The sequence below is a fragment of the Triticum urartu genome, chromosome 3A, assembly GCF_056163025.1.
Source record: "Triticum urartu cultivar PI428250 chromosome 3A, HENAU_Tu73, whole genome shotgun sequence".
In the NCBI taxonomy this organism is placed as follows: domain Eukaryota; kingdom Viridiplantae; phylum Streptophyta; class Magnoliopsida; order Poales; family Poaceae; genus Triticum; species Triticum urartu.
The window spans coordinates 595,228,174-595,244,793 of NC_141875.1; the positions used below are offsets into that span (position 1 = coordinate 595,228,174).

Consider the following 16,620-nt stretch of genomic DNA (forward strand, 5'->3'; position numbering starts at 1 on the left):
ATTTATGTCGATGCAAGCTTAACACCTATCCGGATAGCTCCGAGTAGAGATACCGGATACGTATAATGGAACAATAATTTGGAATAGCTCCAACTGGAACGTGGTAGCAGCATCTACGATATGACATAAAGTTTTGCGAAGTACATAGGGATCTGAATATGGCAAGACCCGTTGACTACAACCTCTCTCACAAGCATAACATGATCAAACCCAGAACTCATTGAGTATTAATCACATAGTGATGTGAACTAGATTAGTGAGTCTAGTAAACTCTTTGGATGTTGGTCACATGGCGATGTGACCTGTGAGTGTTAATCACATGGCGATGTGAACTAGATTATTGACTCTAGTGCAAGTGGGAGACTGTTGGAAATATGCCCTAGAGGCAATAATAAATTAGTTATTATTATATATTTCATTGTTCATGATAATCGTTTATTATCCATGCTAGAATTGTATTGATAGGAAACTCAGATACATGTGTGCATACATAGACAACACCATGTCCCTAGTAAGCCTCTAGTTGACTAGCTCGTTGATCAATAGATGGTTACGGTTTCCTGACCATGGACATTGGATGTCGTTGATAACGGGATCACATCATTGGGAGAATGATGTGATGGACAAGACCCAATCCTAAGCCTAGCACAAAGATCGTGTAGTTCGTATGCTAAAGCTTTTCTAATGTCAAGTATCATTTCCTTAGACCATGAGATTGTGCAACTCCCGGATACCGTAGGAGTGCTTTGGGTGTGCCAAACATCACAACGTAACTGGGTGGCTATAAAGGTACACTACAGGTATCTCCAAAAGTGTCTATTGGGTTGGCACGAATCGAGACTGGGATTTGTCACTCCGTGTAAACGGAGAGGTATCTCTGGGCCCACTCGGTAGGACATCATCATAATGTGCACAATGTGACCAAGGAGTTGATCACGGGATGATGTGTTACGGAACGAGTAAAGAGACTTGCCGGTAACGAGATTGAACAATGTATCGGGATACCGACGATCGAATCTCGAGCAAGTATCATACCGCTAGACAAAGGGAATTGAATACAGGATTGATTGAATCCTCGACATCGTGGTTCATCCGATGAGATCATCGTGGAACATGTGGGAGCCAACATGGGTATCCAGATCCCGCTGTTGGTTATTGGCCGGAGAGGTGTCTCGGTCATGTCTGCATGGTTCCCGAACCCGTAGGGTCTACACACTTAAGGTTCGATGACGCTAGGGTTCTAGGGAAAGTATGTACGCGGTTACCGAATGTTGTTCGGAGTCCCGTATGAGATCCCGGACATCACAAGGAGTTCCGGAATGGTCCGGAGGTAAAGATTTATATATGGGAAGTCCTGTTTTGGTCACCGAAAAAGTTTCGGGTGCTATCGGTAACGTACCGGGACCATCGGGAGGGTCGCGGGGGTCCACCAGGTGGGGCTACCTGCCCCAGAGGGCTGCGTGGGCCAAGTGTGAGAGGGGACCAGCCCCAGGTGGGCTGGTGCGCCCCCCCACCAGGGCCCAAGGCGAAGAGAGAAGGGAAAAGGGGGAAACCCTAGGCTCAGATGGGCCTAAGGCCCACCTAGTGGTGCGCCCCCCTCTCTCCCCCCTTGGCCGCCCCCCTAGATGGGATCTAGGGCTGGCCGCCACCCCTAGGGGTGGAAACCTAGGTGGGGGCGCAGCCCCTCCCTTTCCCCTATATATAGTGGGGTTTTGGGCTGCCATACACACGGGAACATCTCCTTCTTGGCGCAGCCCTACCCCTCACCCTCCTCGTCTCTTGCGGTGCTTGGCGAAGCCCTGCTGGAGTACCACGCTCCTCCACCACCACCACGCCATCGTGCTGCTGCTGGATGGAGTCTTCCCCAACCTCTCCTTCTCCCCTTGCTGGATCAAGGCGTAGGAGACGTCACCGGGCTGTACGTGTGTTGAACACGGAGGTGCCGTCCGTTCGGCACTAGGATCATCGGTGATTTGGATCACGACGAGTACGACTCCATCAACCCCGTTCACTTGAACGCTTCCGCTTAGCGATCTACAAGGGTATGTAGATGCACTCTCCTTCCCTCGTTGCTAGATTACTCCATAGATTGATCTTGGTGATGCATAGAAAATTTTGAATTTCTGCTACGTTCCCCAACACCGGCCCCCCTCCCAATTCGGATTGGGCTTGGGGGGGCGCCCCCTCCCTTGCTCCTTTCCCCTCCTTTCCACTAAGGCCCAATAAGGCCCATATACCTCCCGGGGGGTTCCGATAACCTCCCGGTGATCTGGTATTGTCCCAATCTTACCCGGAACCTTTCCGGTGTCCAAATATAGTCGTCCAATATATCGATCTTTATGTCTCGACCATTTCGAGACTCCTCGTCAAGTCCATGATCACATCTGGGACTCCGAACAACCTTCTGTACATCAAAATATATAAACTCATAATGAAACTGTCATCGTAACGTTAAGCGTGCGGACCCTACGAGTTCGAGAACAATGTAGACATGACCGAGACACGTCTCCGGTCAATAACCAATAGCAGAACCTGGATGCTCATATTGGCTCCTACATATTCCACGAAGATCTTTATCGGTCAGATCGCATAACAACATACGTTGTTCCCTTTGTCATCGGTATGTTACTTGCCCGAGATTCGATCGTCGGTATCTCAATACCTAGTTCAATCTCGTTACCGGCAAGTCTCTTTACTCGTTCCGTAATACATCATCTTGCAACTAACTTATTAGTTGCATTGCTTGCAAGGCTTAAGTGATGTGTATTACCGAGAGGGCCCAGAGATACCTCTCCGACAATCGGAGTGACAAATCCTAATCTCGAAATACGCCAACCCAACATGTACCTTTGGAGACACCTGTAGAGCACCTTTATAATCGCCCAGTTACGTTGTGACGTTTGGTAGCACACAAAGTGTTCCTCTAGTAAACGGGAGTTGCATAATCTCATAGTCATAGGAACATGTATAAGTCATGAAGAAAGCAGTAGCAACATACTAAACGATCGGGTGCTAAGCTAATGGAATGGGTCATGTCAATCACATCATTCTCCTAATGATGTGATCCCGTTAATCAAATGACAACTCATGTCTATGGTTAGGAAACATAACCATCTTCGATTAACGAGCTAGTCAAGTAGAGCCATACTAGTGACACTTTGTTTGTCTATGTATTCACACAAGTATTACGTTTCCGGTTAATACAATTCTACCATGAATAATAAACATTTATCATGATATAAGGAAATAAATAATAACTTTATTATTGCCTCTAGGGCATATTTCCTTCACCGTCATCATCTAAGTCGCCCGCACGTACTTCTCTTCCGCCCCTCTCACCTGGTCGGCCGAGCATATATTCGCCTCGCCTGGGCCCCCGTCGCCCGATCCTCCTTTGTCGACGTCTCCAGGATTGGTGCCGCCTGCTCCTGTACTCGTTGCACTGTAGCATCCGCATACTCACAGCCGCGGCGGTATCGTTCTTCCCAAGCAGCGTACTGATGGTATTGCCACATACTTGGCTGCCTGTCTTTCTCATGCTGTTGTAGATCCCACTGCTGAACCACGCAGCTATGAGGCCGCTATGAGTATCCCTCACTGGAGGGCTGCTATGGAGCAAGAGTACCACGCCCTTATGCATAATGAGACCTGGACACTGGTTACCCCTCCGCCTTGCGTCAACATCATTGATTCGAAGTGGGTTTTCAAAAGTCAAGAGACATGCGGATGGGTCTATTGAGCGCTACAAGGCGCGTCTTGTGGCTAAGGGGTTTAAGCAGCATCATGGTCTGGACTATGAGGATACATTCAACCCAGTTGTTAAGCCTACTACTATTCGGCTTCTCCTGTCTCTTGCAGTCTCTCATGGATGGTCTCTTCGACATCTTGATGTGCAGAATGCTTTTCTCCATGGGTTGCTTGAAGAGGAGGTTTACATGCGGCAGCCACCAGGATTTGTTGATCATGATCAACCTCATCATCTCTGACGTCTGACGAAGGCTCTCTATGGACTGAAGCAGGCGCCCCGTGCCTGGCATGCTCGCCTCGCTTCGGCTCTTCGTACTCATGGCTTCGTTCCGTCGACAGCTGACAACCCGCTGTTCTTATTTCAGCACCCCAGTGTGACTGTGTATTTGCTTGTGTATGTGGATGACATTATTCTGGTCAGCTCCTCTGCAACGGCTGCTGATGCTCTTGTGACTGCACTTGGCAGAGATTTCGCGGTTAAGGATTTGGGACAGCTTCACTTCTTCCTGGGCATTGAAGTTGCGCATCAGTCTTGCGGCAGCTTAGCTCTCACCCAGAAGAAGTACTATCTTGACCTCTTGCGTCGTGCTGGTATGCTCAAGTGCAAGCCTTCCCCCACACCCATGCCCTCCACCGACAAGCTCTCGGCTACTGCTGGTACTATTCTGTCTCCTACGGATGCGATGGAGTATCGGAGTATTGTTGGTGGCTTGCAGTATCTGACGATCACACGCCCTGATATCTCCTTTGCGGTTAACAGGGTATGCCAGTATCTTCATTCACCTACTGATGTGCACTGGTCTGCTGTGAAGCGCATTCTTCGTTATGTGCGTCTCACTGTTTCCTATGGTCTTCACCTGCGACCCAGTTCCTCGTCAGTTCTATCTGCGTTTTCAGATGCTGATTGGGCTGGGTGTCCAGATGACAGGCGATCTACGGGGGGATATGTTGTGTTTCTGGGCCCTAATTTGATCGCCTGGAGTGCACGCAAGCAAGCCACTGTTTCTCGCAGCAGCACAGAAGCCGAGTACAAAGCAGTTGCCAATGCGACTGCCGAGCTTATATGGATCGAGTCTCTACTTCGAGAGCTGGGCATCTCCCAGCCACATCCTCCAGTTCTTTGGTGTGACAACATCGGTGCTACGTTTCTTTCGGCAAACCCGGTGTTCCATGCACGGACCAAACACATTGAAATTGACTATCATTTTGTGAGGGAACATGTTGCACATAAGCTACTACAGATCAAGTTTATCTGCTCAAAGGATCAACTTGCAGACATCTTGACCAAGCCTCTACCTTCTCCTATGTTTGAGGTCTGTAGGCGCAATCTCAACCTCCTAGATGCATCAGGAGTGAGTTGAGATTGAGGAAGGGTGTTAGACTTTGTAACGTAGCCTAACTGTGTAACCTGTACATTATATATATATATATATAGGGTCGCGCTATTCGTCATCCTGGGTGAGGAATAGTTATTCTTCACCCTCTCTCTATTTTGACATCAATGCAACATATTTTTACGTTTCGTAATTTTGTCTTATTTCATACATAAAAAGAGAACGTAAGAAAATATGTACTCGCCGTAAAAAATATTTTATGTTATGTAAAATTATGAATGTAAGAACACAGTGTAAAACATACATAAAATGTGATTTTTTTGGTCTTATAACCTATATTTTAATTTTTTATATCAAATTTTACATGTTGAATCAATATGCATGTAACTATTTATATTGTAAACCTAATTTATTTAGGAAGCGATCGTAAGATTACCACGGGTGAAGAATAATTTATTCTGCACCCTGGATGATGAATAGTAACAATATATATATATATATATATATATATATATATATATATATATATATATATAAATTTATATCTTTTGTAGCACAAACCTTGGTGACAACTCCTCTTTGCTTTTCTTTCCTGGGAAGTATGAAAATAGCAAAAGTAAATAAAACTGGTACTCATGTATCGAACATATTGTTATAGGAGTATATAGCATCTTTAGAAAAAAGGTAATCACCTCTCAGCGAGTGCTGCACAAAGAAACTATTTGACACTCCTTCCATAACTCTCTCTCCATTTTCTTTAATGACCTTTAGTCCTTTACCTCCAAGCCTGGCATACTGTTTATTAGATCTCTTGTGAACTTTCGTGCTTTTATGAACACCTTTCCCATCTTTCAGTTGAAATATGTCACTTTTAATCTTCTCCTTCACAATATTTGTCTTTATTACGCTTGCCTCAAATTCCTCCTTGGTCCGGTCCTAGACATTTTCATATAACTCTACTTTCACGATAACTAGCTCAAACTTGTAGTGAAGCAAAGTGGTGACCACCTGAAATTTGATTTCCATGCCTGCAAGACTGCATGCATGTATAGAGCGGCAGAACTTGACAGAGATTGTTGAAGGGCAAATAATGCAAATTATGCTTGAAGTTCGACTAACCTTTGATACTTAATCCTAACATTAAGGGTATACATAATGGATATTTGGGGGGGGGGGGACAATGGTCCTCTTTGGCCCTACAGATATATTAGTACTCCACTCACTAGAAGAAGCAAAACTGCAGGTAGGAAAGAGGATACTAGCTGCTAGTGTCCTGATATTAAGTATGTGATGCATGCACGTACTTGAATTGATGTGAAGAAGACGATCGGTGGAAGCTTACTTCTTCGTGGCTTGTGACCAGTCCTGTCAGACAGGTTCCTTGTGATGACTGTCCGGCCGATTCCACCGTCGATCAACGCCAAGTTGTTGTAGACGTTTGATATGACAACGTGTTCATCATAGGTGTCTGTTGTCACGTGAACGACGAAGTGCTTGCTTGCTCATATGCAGTTCTTCAAAAGCGTCACCGCCTCGCCGATGGTGATGACAGTGTCCGCGCCGGTGCCGATCAACTTGGACACCCGCACGTCCGGCTTCCCTAGAAAAAACCATGAATGCATAGTTAAGTTAGAATTTCCTAAAAAAAGAATTTAAGTTAGGATTATGGGGTTTGGCCCGCTCCCCATTTATATATTATAGGGGGGGGGGGGGGGGCTTGCTCCCATATTAGGGGACCCTTGCCCTCATCCCCCGACACAACACTACAATATATTTGTTAAATGGTTGCTCACGACTAAGTATATGTATGGTATATAATCATCATTTGTACCATTTATCATAGATGCACTGTATATTAAGACCTTATTTGATAATTAAAATTACAATTTTATATATAATTATGACTTTGATTTTCATGATATGCAATATATACCGATGAAAGTGTTATTTTTACCCTATTATTGGTGTTAGGTCCATTGTATATAATTCACACCAGGGCCTTCAAAATATTAGGTCCGACCCTCCTTACACAAAAAATGAAATATAAATCAAACAAAAAGCAGACCACCTATTCAACGGTTGACCAAGAAAAATGTTTCAAACGATTTCGTCCCGGTGGTTGGAGTGAGATCCAACGGTTTTGGTCATCCCCCCCCCCCTCCCAGAAGATGCATTGTCCTTCTTCCTCCTGGAACCACCGCACTTCCCTGCCCAAGCCGATGCCCCTATCTCCCTCTAAACCATGCTACGATCTATCCGCTGGTGACTATGAGTCGTGTTTTGCAAAGTACCAAACACAGGTATTGTAACATACGTGGATTTGTATGATAGTGAGACCTAACCTCTAGCTACTGGACAGACACATGACATAGATTTACCTAGGTTCAGGCCCCTGCGATGCTAGTAACAATCCTAATCCTGCTAATATGGAATTATCTCATGGAACAAATATATCAACGAGTACAACAGGGGGTCTAGTAACTTTGATATGAGGTTAGCTGGTATTTGAGCTAGATGAGGTGGCTTAGATTGAATATGGCTAAACTAGGGCTTTGATCCTTCTGTCGTCTTTGCCAGGGAATTAGAAGTTTGTCCTCTCCTCGTCCGGGTCTTGCATATTTATAGTCCACCTTGGTCGGTTCAGCTGTCCTCCTTTTGATCTCCTTGTCTTGGATGACTCGGGCTTTTTTATGTCAAGTAGTCGAACACCTTCCTTTTCGGGAGAGGTGAGGGAGGAGTGGAGGAGCGACGACGTGGATAACCCATTCGGGGCATGCATGCCACGACGTGGGCCCAGAACTCACTTCCCGTCGACAACGGCCACCCTCTCTCCCCCGGGCACCAGAACCCGTCATCCTCCGACTCTCTCGACCGGTGATGCTGCTACTACTTTGTCCTTGGCACCGGGTCACTCCTGGTGGCCTCACCGATGTCCCCATGCCTCGTTGTCGCTCGTCGCGGCGCCCCCGTCTCCATCTCAGATGTTGGTCGAAATCAACTGGTTTGATTTCCATTTTTAGGCAATTGATAAATAGCAAAACCGAACAAAAAAACATGGCAACAAAGCTATACCAAACAAGCGCATGATCCGGTGCAGCCCATTGCCAGCGGCAGCAACGACTCACCGGTGGACCCTACAAACCAGCAACGAGCCTACATGAGGCGGATCCGGCTTGCCTGCTTCCTTCCCGTGCTCCCATCCGTGCTCCCACCTCATCCAACGGCTGTTTTTTTTTCTTTCTAATCTAATCATCTCCCCCCTGATTTTAAGGGGGTGGGGCCGGGCTTTATTTTATTTCAATCAAATCAAGCCACGTATGCGGGAGTACGGATGGGCACACGGGAGGGAAGCAGGCAAGTCTCGTCCACATGAGGCGTCCACCTAGGAGCAACCTCATGCCATGCTCATTGATCAAGCTCGTGACGGCTGATAGCAAAAGGAACCGGAGAAATGTGCACGTCGAAGAAACCGGCTTGGTACACACAACGAAGGGGCCATGAGAGGAGGAAGAACCAAACATGCTGCACCCTAATCGGGCTGCCTCTGCTGACAGTTGCGTCTCTGTCATCCATCAATTATCATACAACTACAAAGCACTGACACTGTACTTTGTAGACGACCCAATCCATAATTGGATCACACATCGGACGGCAACCCGGACGCGACAAGCGGCGAGTCCCCGGTGGCTGTGGGGTACCCCTCCGGCGGGCACGCCAAAAGCCCCCGGGCGATCGGTCTCGAGTGAGAACCGGCCGAACGGCCGGGCCATGATGGCCGCCGGTAGACGTCGCTCTCGGCCCGTCTCAGGTCTCAGGTTTACGCTCGGCCCACACACGTACATGCGCCATCTCGGCCTCCCAACAGGGGCTGACACGGCGGCAACACATCAAATTTTATAGTCAGTTTGGCACTGCATTTCTCCGTTGGTGTGGCGCACTTGGGTGAGCGAGCACTACCACCGTTTCTCTCTCTCCTTTCTCCCAGTGGAAGAGGACCGTATTCCTCTACGTCCCACGACACGCGATAAAGGACGATGTACCTATTATTCATGGGCCCGTCTCGCGCCCATGATCCGGCTATATGAGGATAGAGGTTCCTAAATCCTATCTTGTGCACGAGAAAATGCCACGCGCGGTATACGGGGGCCGAGGCATGTCGACGACCTGCGACAGTGATCCGGCGAGGAAGATGCTCTAGAGGTCTAGTCATAATAACAAGCAAATGAAAGCTTTGGTTACCTTGAGATAAGGCTAGTAAGACCAGCCGTACAATTTTATTCCCCATTCGATCCACAAGCAGAGCAGAAGGTGTCATCGCATCGCACCGTGGAATTAGTCGGCCTGCGCGCACGAGCGGGGCGGATGCGCGCCATCGCGGCCACGGAACGGGGAAAGGGGCGCGCATCGTGTGACTCCTCTTTCACGTCAACGTTGTGCTTCTTTCTTCTTTCCTTTTTTGCGAGTCGTCAACGTTGCTCTCGATCGAGTCCATTTGGCGCGACAGGGACGGAACCCGGCCGTGCGTCCGTCCGGCCATGGCCGTGGGTAGAAAGTACGAACCACGTGGAGGTTATCGTGCCTCCGTGCTTAGTGCTGATCCGTCTGCCGACTTGTCAAAACTCCACTCGATCCCCGAACATGTCGTGTTTTCTTTTCCTCAGGTCGTACGTAGGCACGCACCGCTGAACTGAGCTCTGCTCTCCAGCGTGCGGAGGGAGGACGGCACGCCGTGGCGGGCAGAGCGCCCAGCACGGCAGCACCCCGTCATCCCGTGACGGAGCAAACGATTCGCACGCGCCGGTGTACCTTCCTTCCTTCCTTCCCTGCCCGGCACTCCAGAGCCCACCTAGCCGACTGAGCTAGCTCCTGACCGGCCAAGGAAAGCATCTGGTCGCGACTCGCGAGCAGCACGCCTGGCTGGCTCCCGTCCCGTGACCCGCCTGGGTTAAGTACGTACGGGTACGAGGCCACATCACACTACACGGGCGCAGGTGTCCGTCGTTCCCGACTACGCACGCCCCGACAGGTTGGAAGGTCGTCACGCCGCGGCCAAAAAGCAGCCTGTGCTGTGCCCTGCCCGTCACGACGGTGCTCTTGAGCTCTCACCAGCGCTGTTCGGGGCACGTACGTACTTCGCACTTTCGCAGGACATGATGCAGTGCAGGCGCTGTGATTGTTGTTTCGCGGTTCGTGCGCATCTCCAGATCTTCAGCGAGTGCTCCTCAAAATTACTGCACGTCACCATTGCCTCGTCATCTTCGCCGTCGTCTTCTTGGTCCATAGAGTCCCTTTCCCCGGTGGGCAAAACGAACCCGTGCCTGATGTACACCTCCCAGTTCACCATCCAAGCCATACCTGTTTCTGCAGGACACACAAGATAATGTATATTCGTCTAAATTTTGTTAGTGCATGTAATAACACGACGATACGATCGTCTATGATTCCTTTTAGAAACTTTGATTGATCCACCAGCGGGACGGGGATCAGCATTTCCTCCATACCCTGCAAAAAATGTGAGCCTTCATACTCTAAACATGAACATCATATATTCAAAGAGAAGCTGATCTGTAAAAGAGGAAGTATATCAAAACCAAAACGAAGCAAAACCTCCATGTGTCTCTATGCAGTTTTCATTTCATATAAAGAAAAGAAGTCTCTATGCAGTTTCCACAACAACCATTAACAGAAGACAAAGTTCAAAATCCAGGCAGGTTCAGACTCAGGAGTATACGGCACTCCGAAACTACAAGTTCAGAACAACATTGCCCCCCGCGAGGGGCAGTTTAAACGAATCACTGGGGTCCCTTTTTCACTTTCTGTCTGTATAGTCCAACACAGTTCCAGCCCGAATGGAACGACCGACCTAATCATCTTTCACCACTATCTTCTCTCCGAAGGGGGAGACCTCTCCCTCGGGTAGCTGCCTGGGGCGGACCCCTCTATGGTATCGCTGCCGGGCTCACTTGCTTCAGCTTCATTAGCTCCTTGTTCCACCACATAGCTATCTTCGCCCACTGCGACAGAGGTAGTTACATTAGCTCCTTGCTCCACCACATAGCTAGGCCGGGGCCTGGATTCTTCTTGAGGTGCACTGTGGCTGCCAAATGGACCCCCAGCGTCCATCAGGCTGGCAGCTATAGCGGCGTTCAGGTCAGCTTCTTCCTGCTGTGCTGCGATGATGTCCATTTCACTCATGCCTGCTGACTGACCACCGAGCTGAGAGACTGCTCCCTGATGAGTGGGTGCTGGAACCTGGTTACAAGAGGCTGTTATCTTGCGGGCATCTTCAGGAGTCAGCCACTGCCCGAAACCATTGGAGCCTTCTGTCGCCATGGGACACTCTTTAGGGAAATTGCCCCTAACAGCAAAAATGCTCCAGCCTGCCCCCTTCAGGGTGTCAATGAAAGCTGAGAGGTAGAACTTTGACAGATGCTCAGGAGCAGGGTAGAGACTGTTGAAGTTATACCACTCCTCATTCACCTTCCTGATGCAGAACCAGTGGTCCTGAAGGTGGCAAATGAAAGCAATTTCTAGCTCTGGGTCAAATAGGGACGACCCAGCTGCTGGGGAGTCAAGGGGAAGAACTTGGAGGTCCCAGACTTCCAGTGCCTTCTGCAGAACCTGTAACATGAAATTCCCCAGGTGAGAATATGAACTTGGGAGTGCATTGCAACAAATAATAATGAATTTAAAAAATCACAATGCATAGAACTTGTAGCAATAATAATAAAAAAGGAATTTCCTATTTACTACCCCAAGCATCAAAACCTACAGCACAACTGTAGCCAGTGAAGCAGATGAACTCTACATACACATGGAAATAAATAGATGATTTTGACTATGTAATAATCTTCCTAAATAGACGCTGCCATGGGGAATCCAGATTCAGCAGAGGTACATGAAAAAATGCTCCTCTAAACGGAAAAACTTACTCAAATGAAACCTGATCCTAAAGCCACACAGAAAACGAATATGAAATCGAATACGTAACTTAGGCTACCAAAAAAAATTGCTAAAATGCAATCTCCTGCAAGAAATATGTAAATATATCATCTATAGTAAACTATCAATGGCATACTGGCATATGACATTCTTAAGACTCAATCAGTACACTGTAAATGCAAGATAACACGCAAACCTAGGTTTGTCAGAGAAAATTACAAACAATTGATCACTAGTATGGGAAGAAACTAATTATGTTGAAAACTTCTGTATAATGGTAAAATTGTGAAATGAGTATATAATTATTGCTAAATTTTAACTGTACTACTGAGAATGCAAATACCACATGTATGCAAGTGAAAAAAGCGCAAAACGGAGCACATGACCATGCACTGGCCAGCCTTTTGTGCCACTCTAACCCTTCATAGAAAGACGGAGGACTTGTTTAAAATAAATATTTTGTTAGCCAGATGAGGAAACAGACGATAATAGGAATTTAGCAAGCAAATTGAACCGTATGGTTAATGTTAGAGCTGTACACTTCAAACCAATGACAACTTCATAGACATGCATGGAAGATAAATAATGCTGAAAAGATAACAATATCATATGTCGAGTCCCTAAATCCTTTAGTGTTACGTACTGCAGAAATAAGATTACTTGAATAAGGAGTGGTAAATACTCATATTATTTGTGCTTGCATTTCGGATCAAATCATATTCCAGAACAGATACAAAGACTTCAAAATACATATACACAGTAGCATTCTCTTCCTTCCATGCTTTTCTTTTTAATTGTTTGCATTACATGGTGTGGTTCTTAGTAATGGGCACTGAGAATCAAAACACTCAGCTGGTTGTGTTATTGACTAGAAAATGCCTTCTCTAATTGGTATGCTAACAAAAGCAGATTCATATCACACAAGCAAAATGATGTAACTAGCAGGCTTGACCAACAAACTAGACCACTGCCAGTTATTTGACTTGGCAAATTGTTAGTATTTTTATTTTGTGTTGCCACATATTTTGCTGTTGTATATTTACCTGAATTATAAAATAATGTGGATATTGCTAGAATTAGAGATATAACAGAATACAAATGCAAACACATCTCATGTTCTCATTTGCACATATATAGTGATTGCACATTTTAATAATATATAACCGTTTACCTAGGAACTCATATGATCATAAATTAACCTTGCAGGATTGATTCAGGACTTCGAGTCAAAGAACTGACCGTCATAAGGTCAAACCATTTACCAAGTTTAATACTAGCTAACATAGTTGATTTCAGAACTATTCAGGGATAAGGTGAAACCTAGACAGCAATAGGCTTGAATTTGCTCTTATCCCGCGGAATAAATACTGAAAAATCTGCTTTAAGTTATTCTTAACGTAAGAAATTCAGTACAACAAAACTTAAATAACAAGGCATACGGAAAATACTATGGGCAACTGTAGATCACAGCAAAATTAGTAACTAGGAGTCCACTTGAATTTATTCTTAAAAAACAAGCAAATCAGGACACAAGAAAACTCAAATAACAAAACCGACTAAAAGAATATGGAAACTACATAAATATGAACACATGTAATCGCCACATAATTAATTAATAACTACAGGTCCGCTTGAAGTTATTCTTAACACAAGCAATTGAGGACACGACAAAACTCCAATAACAAAATCAACCAAGAGCATGGAGTACAGAAAGTACATAAATGGACACGACAAAACTCAAACAACAAAACCGATTAAGGCATGGCGTACGGAAAGTACATACATGTGGACTGATCTCAACAGCACTAATCAATAACTACAAATTCGTTTGAATTGACTCTTAGGGCAAGCAATTCTGGACACAACAAAACTCAAATAACAAAACCGATAAAGCTAGGTGTACGGAAAGTATGAAAATGTGGACACGTGCAAGAACAGCAGAATTAATTAATAACTGCACATCCACTTGAATTTATTCTTAACACAAGCAATTCAGGACACGATTAAACTCAAATAACAAAACCGACTAAGGCACGGAGTATGGGAAGTACATAGATGTGATCAGGTGTGATCTCAACAGCATTAATCAATAACTATAAATTCACTTGAGTTTATTCTTAACACAACAATTCAGGACACGACAAAACTCAAATAACAAAACCAACTAAGGCACGTCGTACGGAAAGTACATACGTGTGGACTGGTCTCAACAGCATTAATCAATAACTACAAATCTGTTTGAAATGATTCTTAACGCAAAGCAGTTCAGGACACGACAAAACTCGAATAACAAAACTGATAAAGCTAGGCGTACGGAAAGTATGCAAATGTAGACACGTGCAAGAACAGCAGAATTAATTAATAACTACAAATCCACTTGAATTTATTCTTAACACAGGCAATTCAGGACACGACAAAACTCAAATAACAAAACCGACTAAGGCACGGAGTATGGAAAGTACATAGATGTGATCAAGTGTGATCTCAACAGCATTAATCAATAACGACAAATCCTTTTGAATTGATTCTTAACGCAAGCAATCCAGGATACGACAAAACTCAAATAATGAAACTGATAAAGCTAGGCGTACGGAAAGTATGTAAATGTGGGCACGTGCAAAACAGCAGAATTAATTCATAACTACAAATCCGCTTGAATTATTCTTGGCACAAGAAATTCAGGAGACGACAGAAGTCAAATAACAAAACCGACTAAAACCGTCGTGTACGGAAGGTACATAAAAGTGGACAAGTGTAATCACAGCAGAATTAATAACTACAGATGTATCATGCAGACCCATGCATCAGCGTAAGCCAAGTACGTAGCCTAGAGAAGTACGTACAAATTATCACGAGAACTCTAGCCATTTTCAATACAACCACTTCAGAATCAACTATAGACAGCCTTTTCAAGTGATGCAAAAAGAGCAAGCCTATAGGAAATATCTTGCTTAACACATTGTACTCCAAGCCTAACAAAGTAACTTTGCTAAGTAGCCGATGGCAATGCCAATGGCTACAGATCCATATTGTTCCCACAGTATATGCCTTGGCTTTGGCAAGGATGATATGGCTTCACCTATGTTCGTGGATCAATGATCCAACTGTGGTGCCTCCATGTGTGCCAATAAGAACACATGGACTATGCATTTCCTAGGACTCCAACTATCACATATGAATAAACATCACTTCACCGCAGGTAGGATTATGCATTTTCTAGGACTCCAACTATCACATATGATTAAACATCACTTCACCGTAGGTAGGATTATGCATTTCCTAGGACTCCAACTATCACATATGATTAAACATCACTTCACCATAGGTAGGATTATGCATTTCCTAGGACTCCAACTATTACATATGAATGAACATCACTTCACCGCAGGTAGGATTATGCATTTCCTACAACTCAAACCATCACATATGAATAAACATCACTTCACCGTAGGTAGGATTATGCATTTCCTATGACTCCAACTATTACATATGAATGAACATCACTTCACCGCAGGTGGGATTATGCATTTCCTACAACTCCAAACATCACTTCACCGTAGGTAGGATTATGCATTTCCTATGACTCCAACTATTACATATGAATGAACATCACTTCACCGCAGGTGGGATTATGCATTTCCTACAACTCCAAACATCACTTCACCGTAGGTAGGATTATGCATTTCCTATGACTCCAACTATTACATATGAATGAACATCACTTCACCGCAGGTGGGATTATGCATTTCCTACAACTCCAAACATCACTTCACCGTAGGTAGGATTATGCATTTCAAGACGGCCATCAAAAGAACAATACACATGTTATTAGATTCAAAACAACAGGGCAACATACAGAATTAACCTAAGCCAAAAGACGGCCCTGTTCTAGACTGGAGCAAGGAGCCACATCAAGCATCGATCTCAACGAACCCCCCCTAAAATTGTAAGTCACGACAGCCGCAGGTCTCGAGCCATGTCGAACATAGGGCGACAGACATAATAATTATTAACCTAGGGCAAAATACCTAGGGAAATAAAGAGGGCCGGGAAAGCAATCTACCTGGATGCTGAAGTCGCCGCCGAGGGAGACGTTGTGGGAGCCCTCGCCCTCGGCGAGGAAGTCCCCCGCGGCGACGGTGGCGGCGCCCTGCGCGCCCTGCAGCATGACCTGGCGCTCGCGCTGGTCGAGGTCGGCGGCGAGCGCGGCGAGGTCGAACTCGGAGAAGAAGGGCCCCTGCAGGGCGGTGTTGACGCAGTGCACGGCGCACAGCTTCCCCTCCTGCACCTCGTGGTACAGCAGCCCCCCGTTGCTCGCGCCGGCGCCGGCGGCGTCCATCTCACTCCCCTCTCTCGCTGCCTCGCTCGCGGACGGACGCGGAACCTCTCGGGCGACTCCTCCCTGTCTCCGTGCCGGCCGCGCGCTGCCTCTGCGCTCGCCCCGACAGATTCGAGCGATTCTTGTAAGGGAAGAGAGGAGGGAGGAAGGGGCAACCGAAACCGATGGGGGAAAGGAAAAGGGGTGGGGGGTCGGGGGTGCGGGGGGAGAGAGAGTTTGAGTGCTGTTTGGTCTGGTCCCAGTGGCTGACGCGGAGGC

At 46.1% G+C, this 16,620-nt stretch overlaps 1 protein-coding gene across 1 annotated transcript; it reads right to left on the reverse strand.

Moving 5' to 3' along the window:
- Nucleotides 1–10,695: 10,695 nt before the first annotated feature.
- Nucleotides 10,696–16,557, reverse strand: LOC125545306 (Josephin family protein). Its single transcript, XM_048709207.2, has 2 exons — nt 16,087–16,557; nt 10,696–11,702 (listed from the first exon to the last, which is right to left on the reverse strand). Exons 1-2 carry the CDS (start codon nt 16,360–16,362, stop codon nt 10,962–10,964), a joined length of 1,017 nt encoding a protein of 338 aa, XP_048565164.1. The 5' UTR covers nt 16,363–16,557; the 3' UTR covers nt 10,696–10,961.
- Nucleotides 16,558–16,620: the final 63 nt, after the last annotated feature.

Coding starts and splice junctions, on each gene's coding strand:
- LOC125545306 (XM_048709207.2), bottom strand. CDS start 16,362: ATGGACGCCGCCGGCGCCGGCGCGAGCAACGGGGGGCTGCTGTACCAC. Junction 11,703..16,086: donor GCGGCGACTTCAGCATCCAG/GTAGATTGCTTT, acceptor TTCATGTTACAG/GTTCTGCAGAAGGCACTGGA.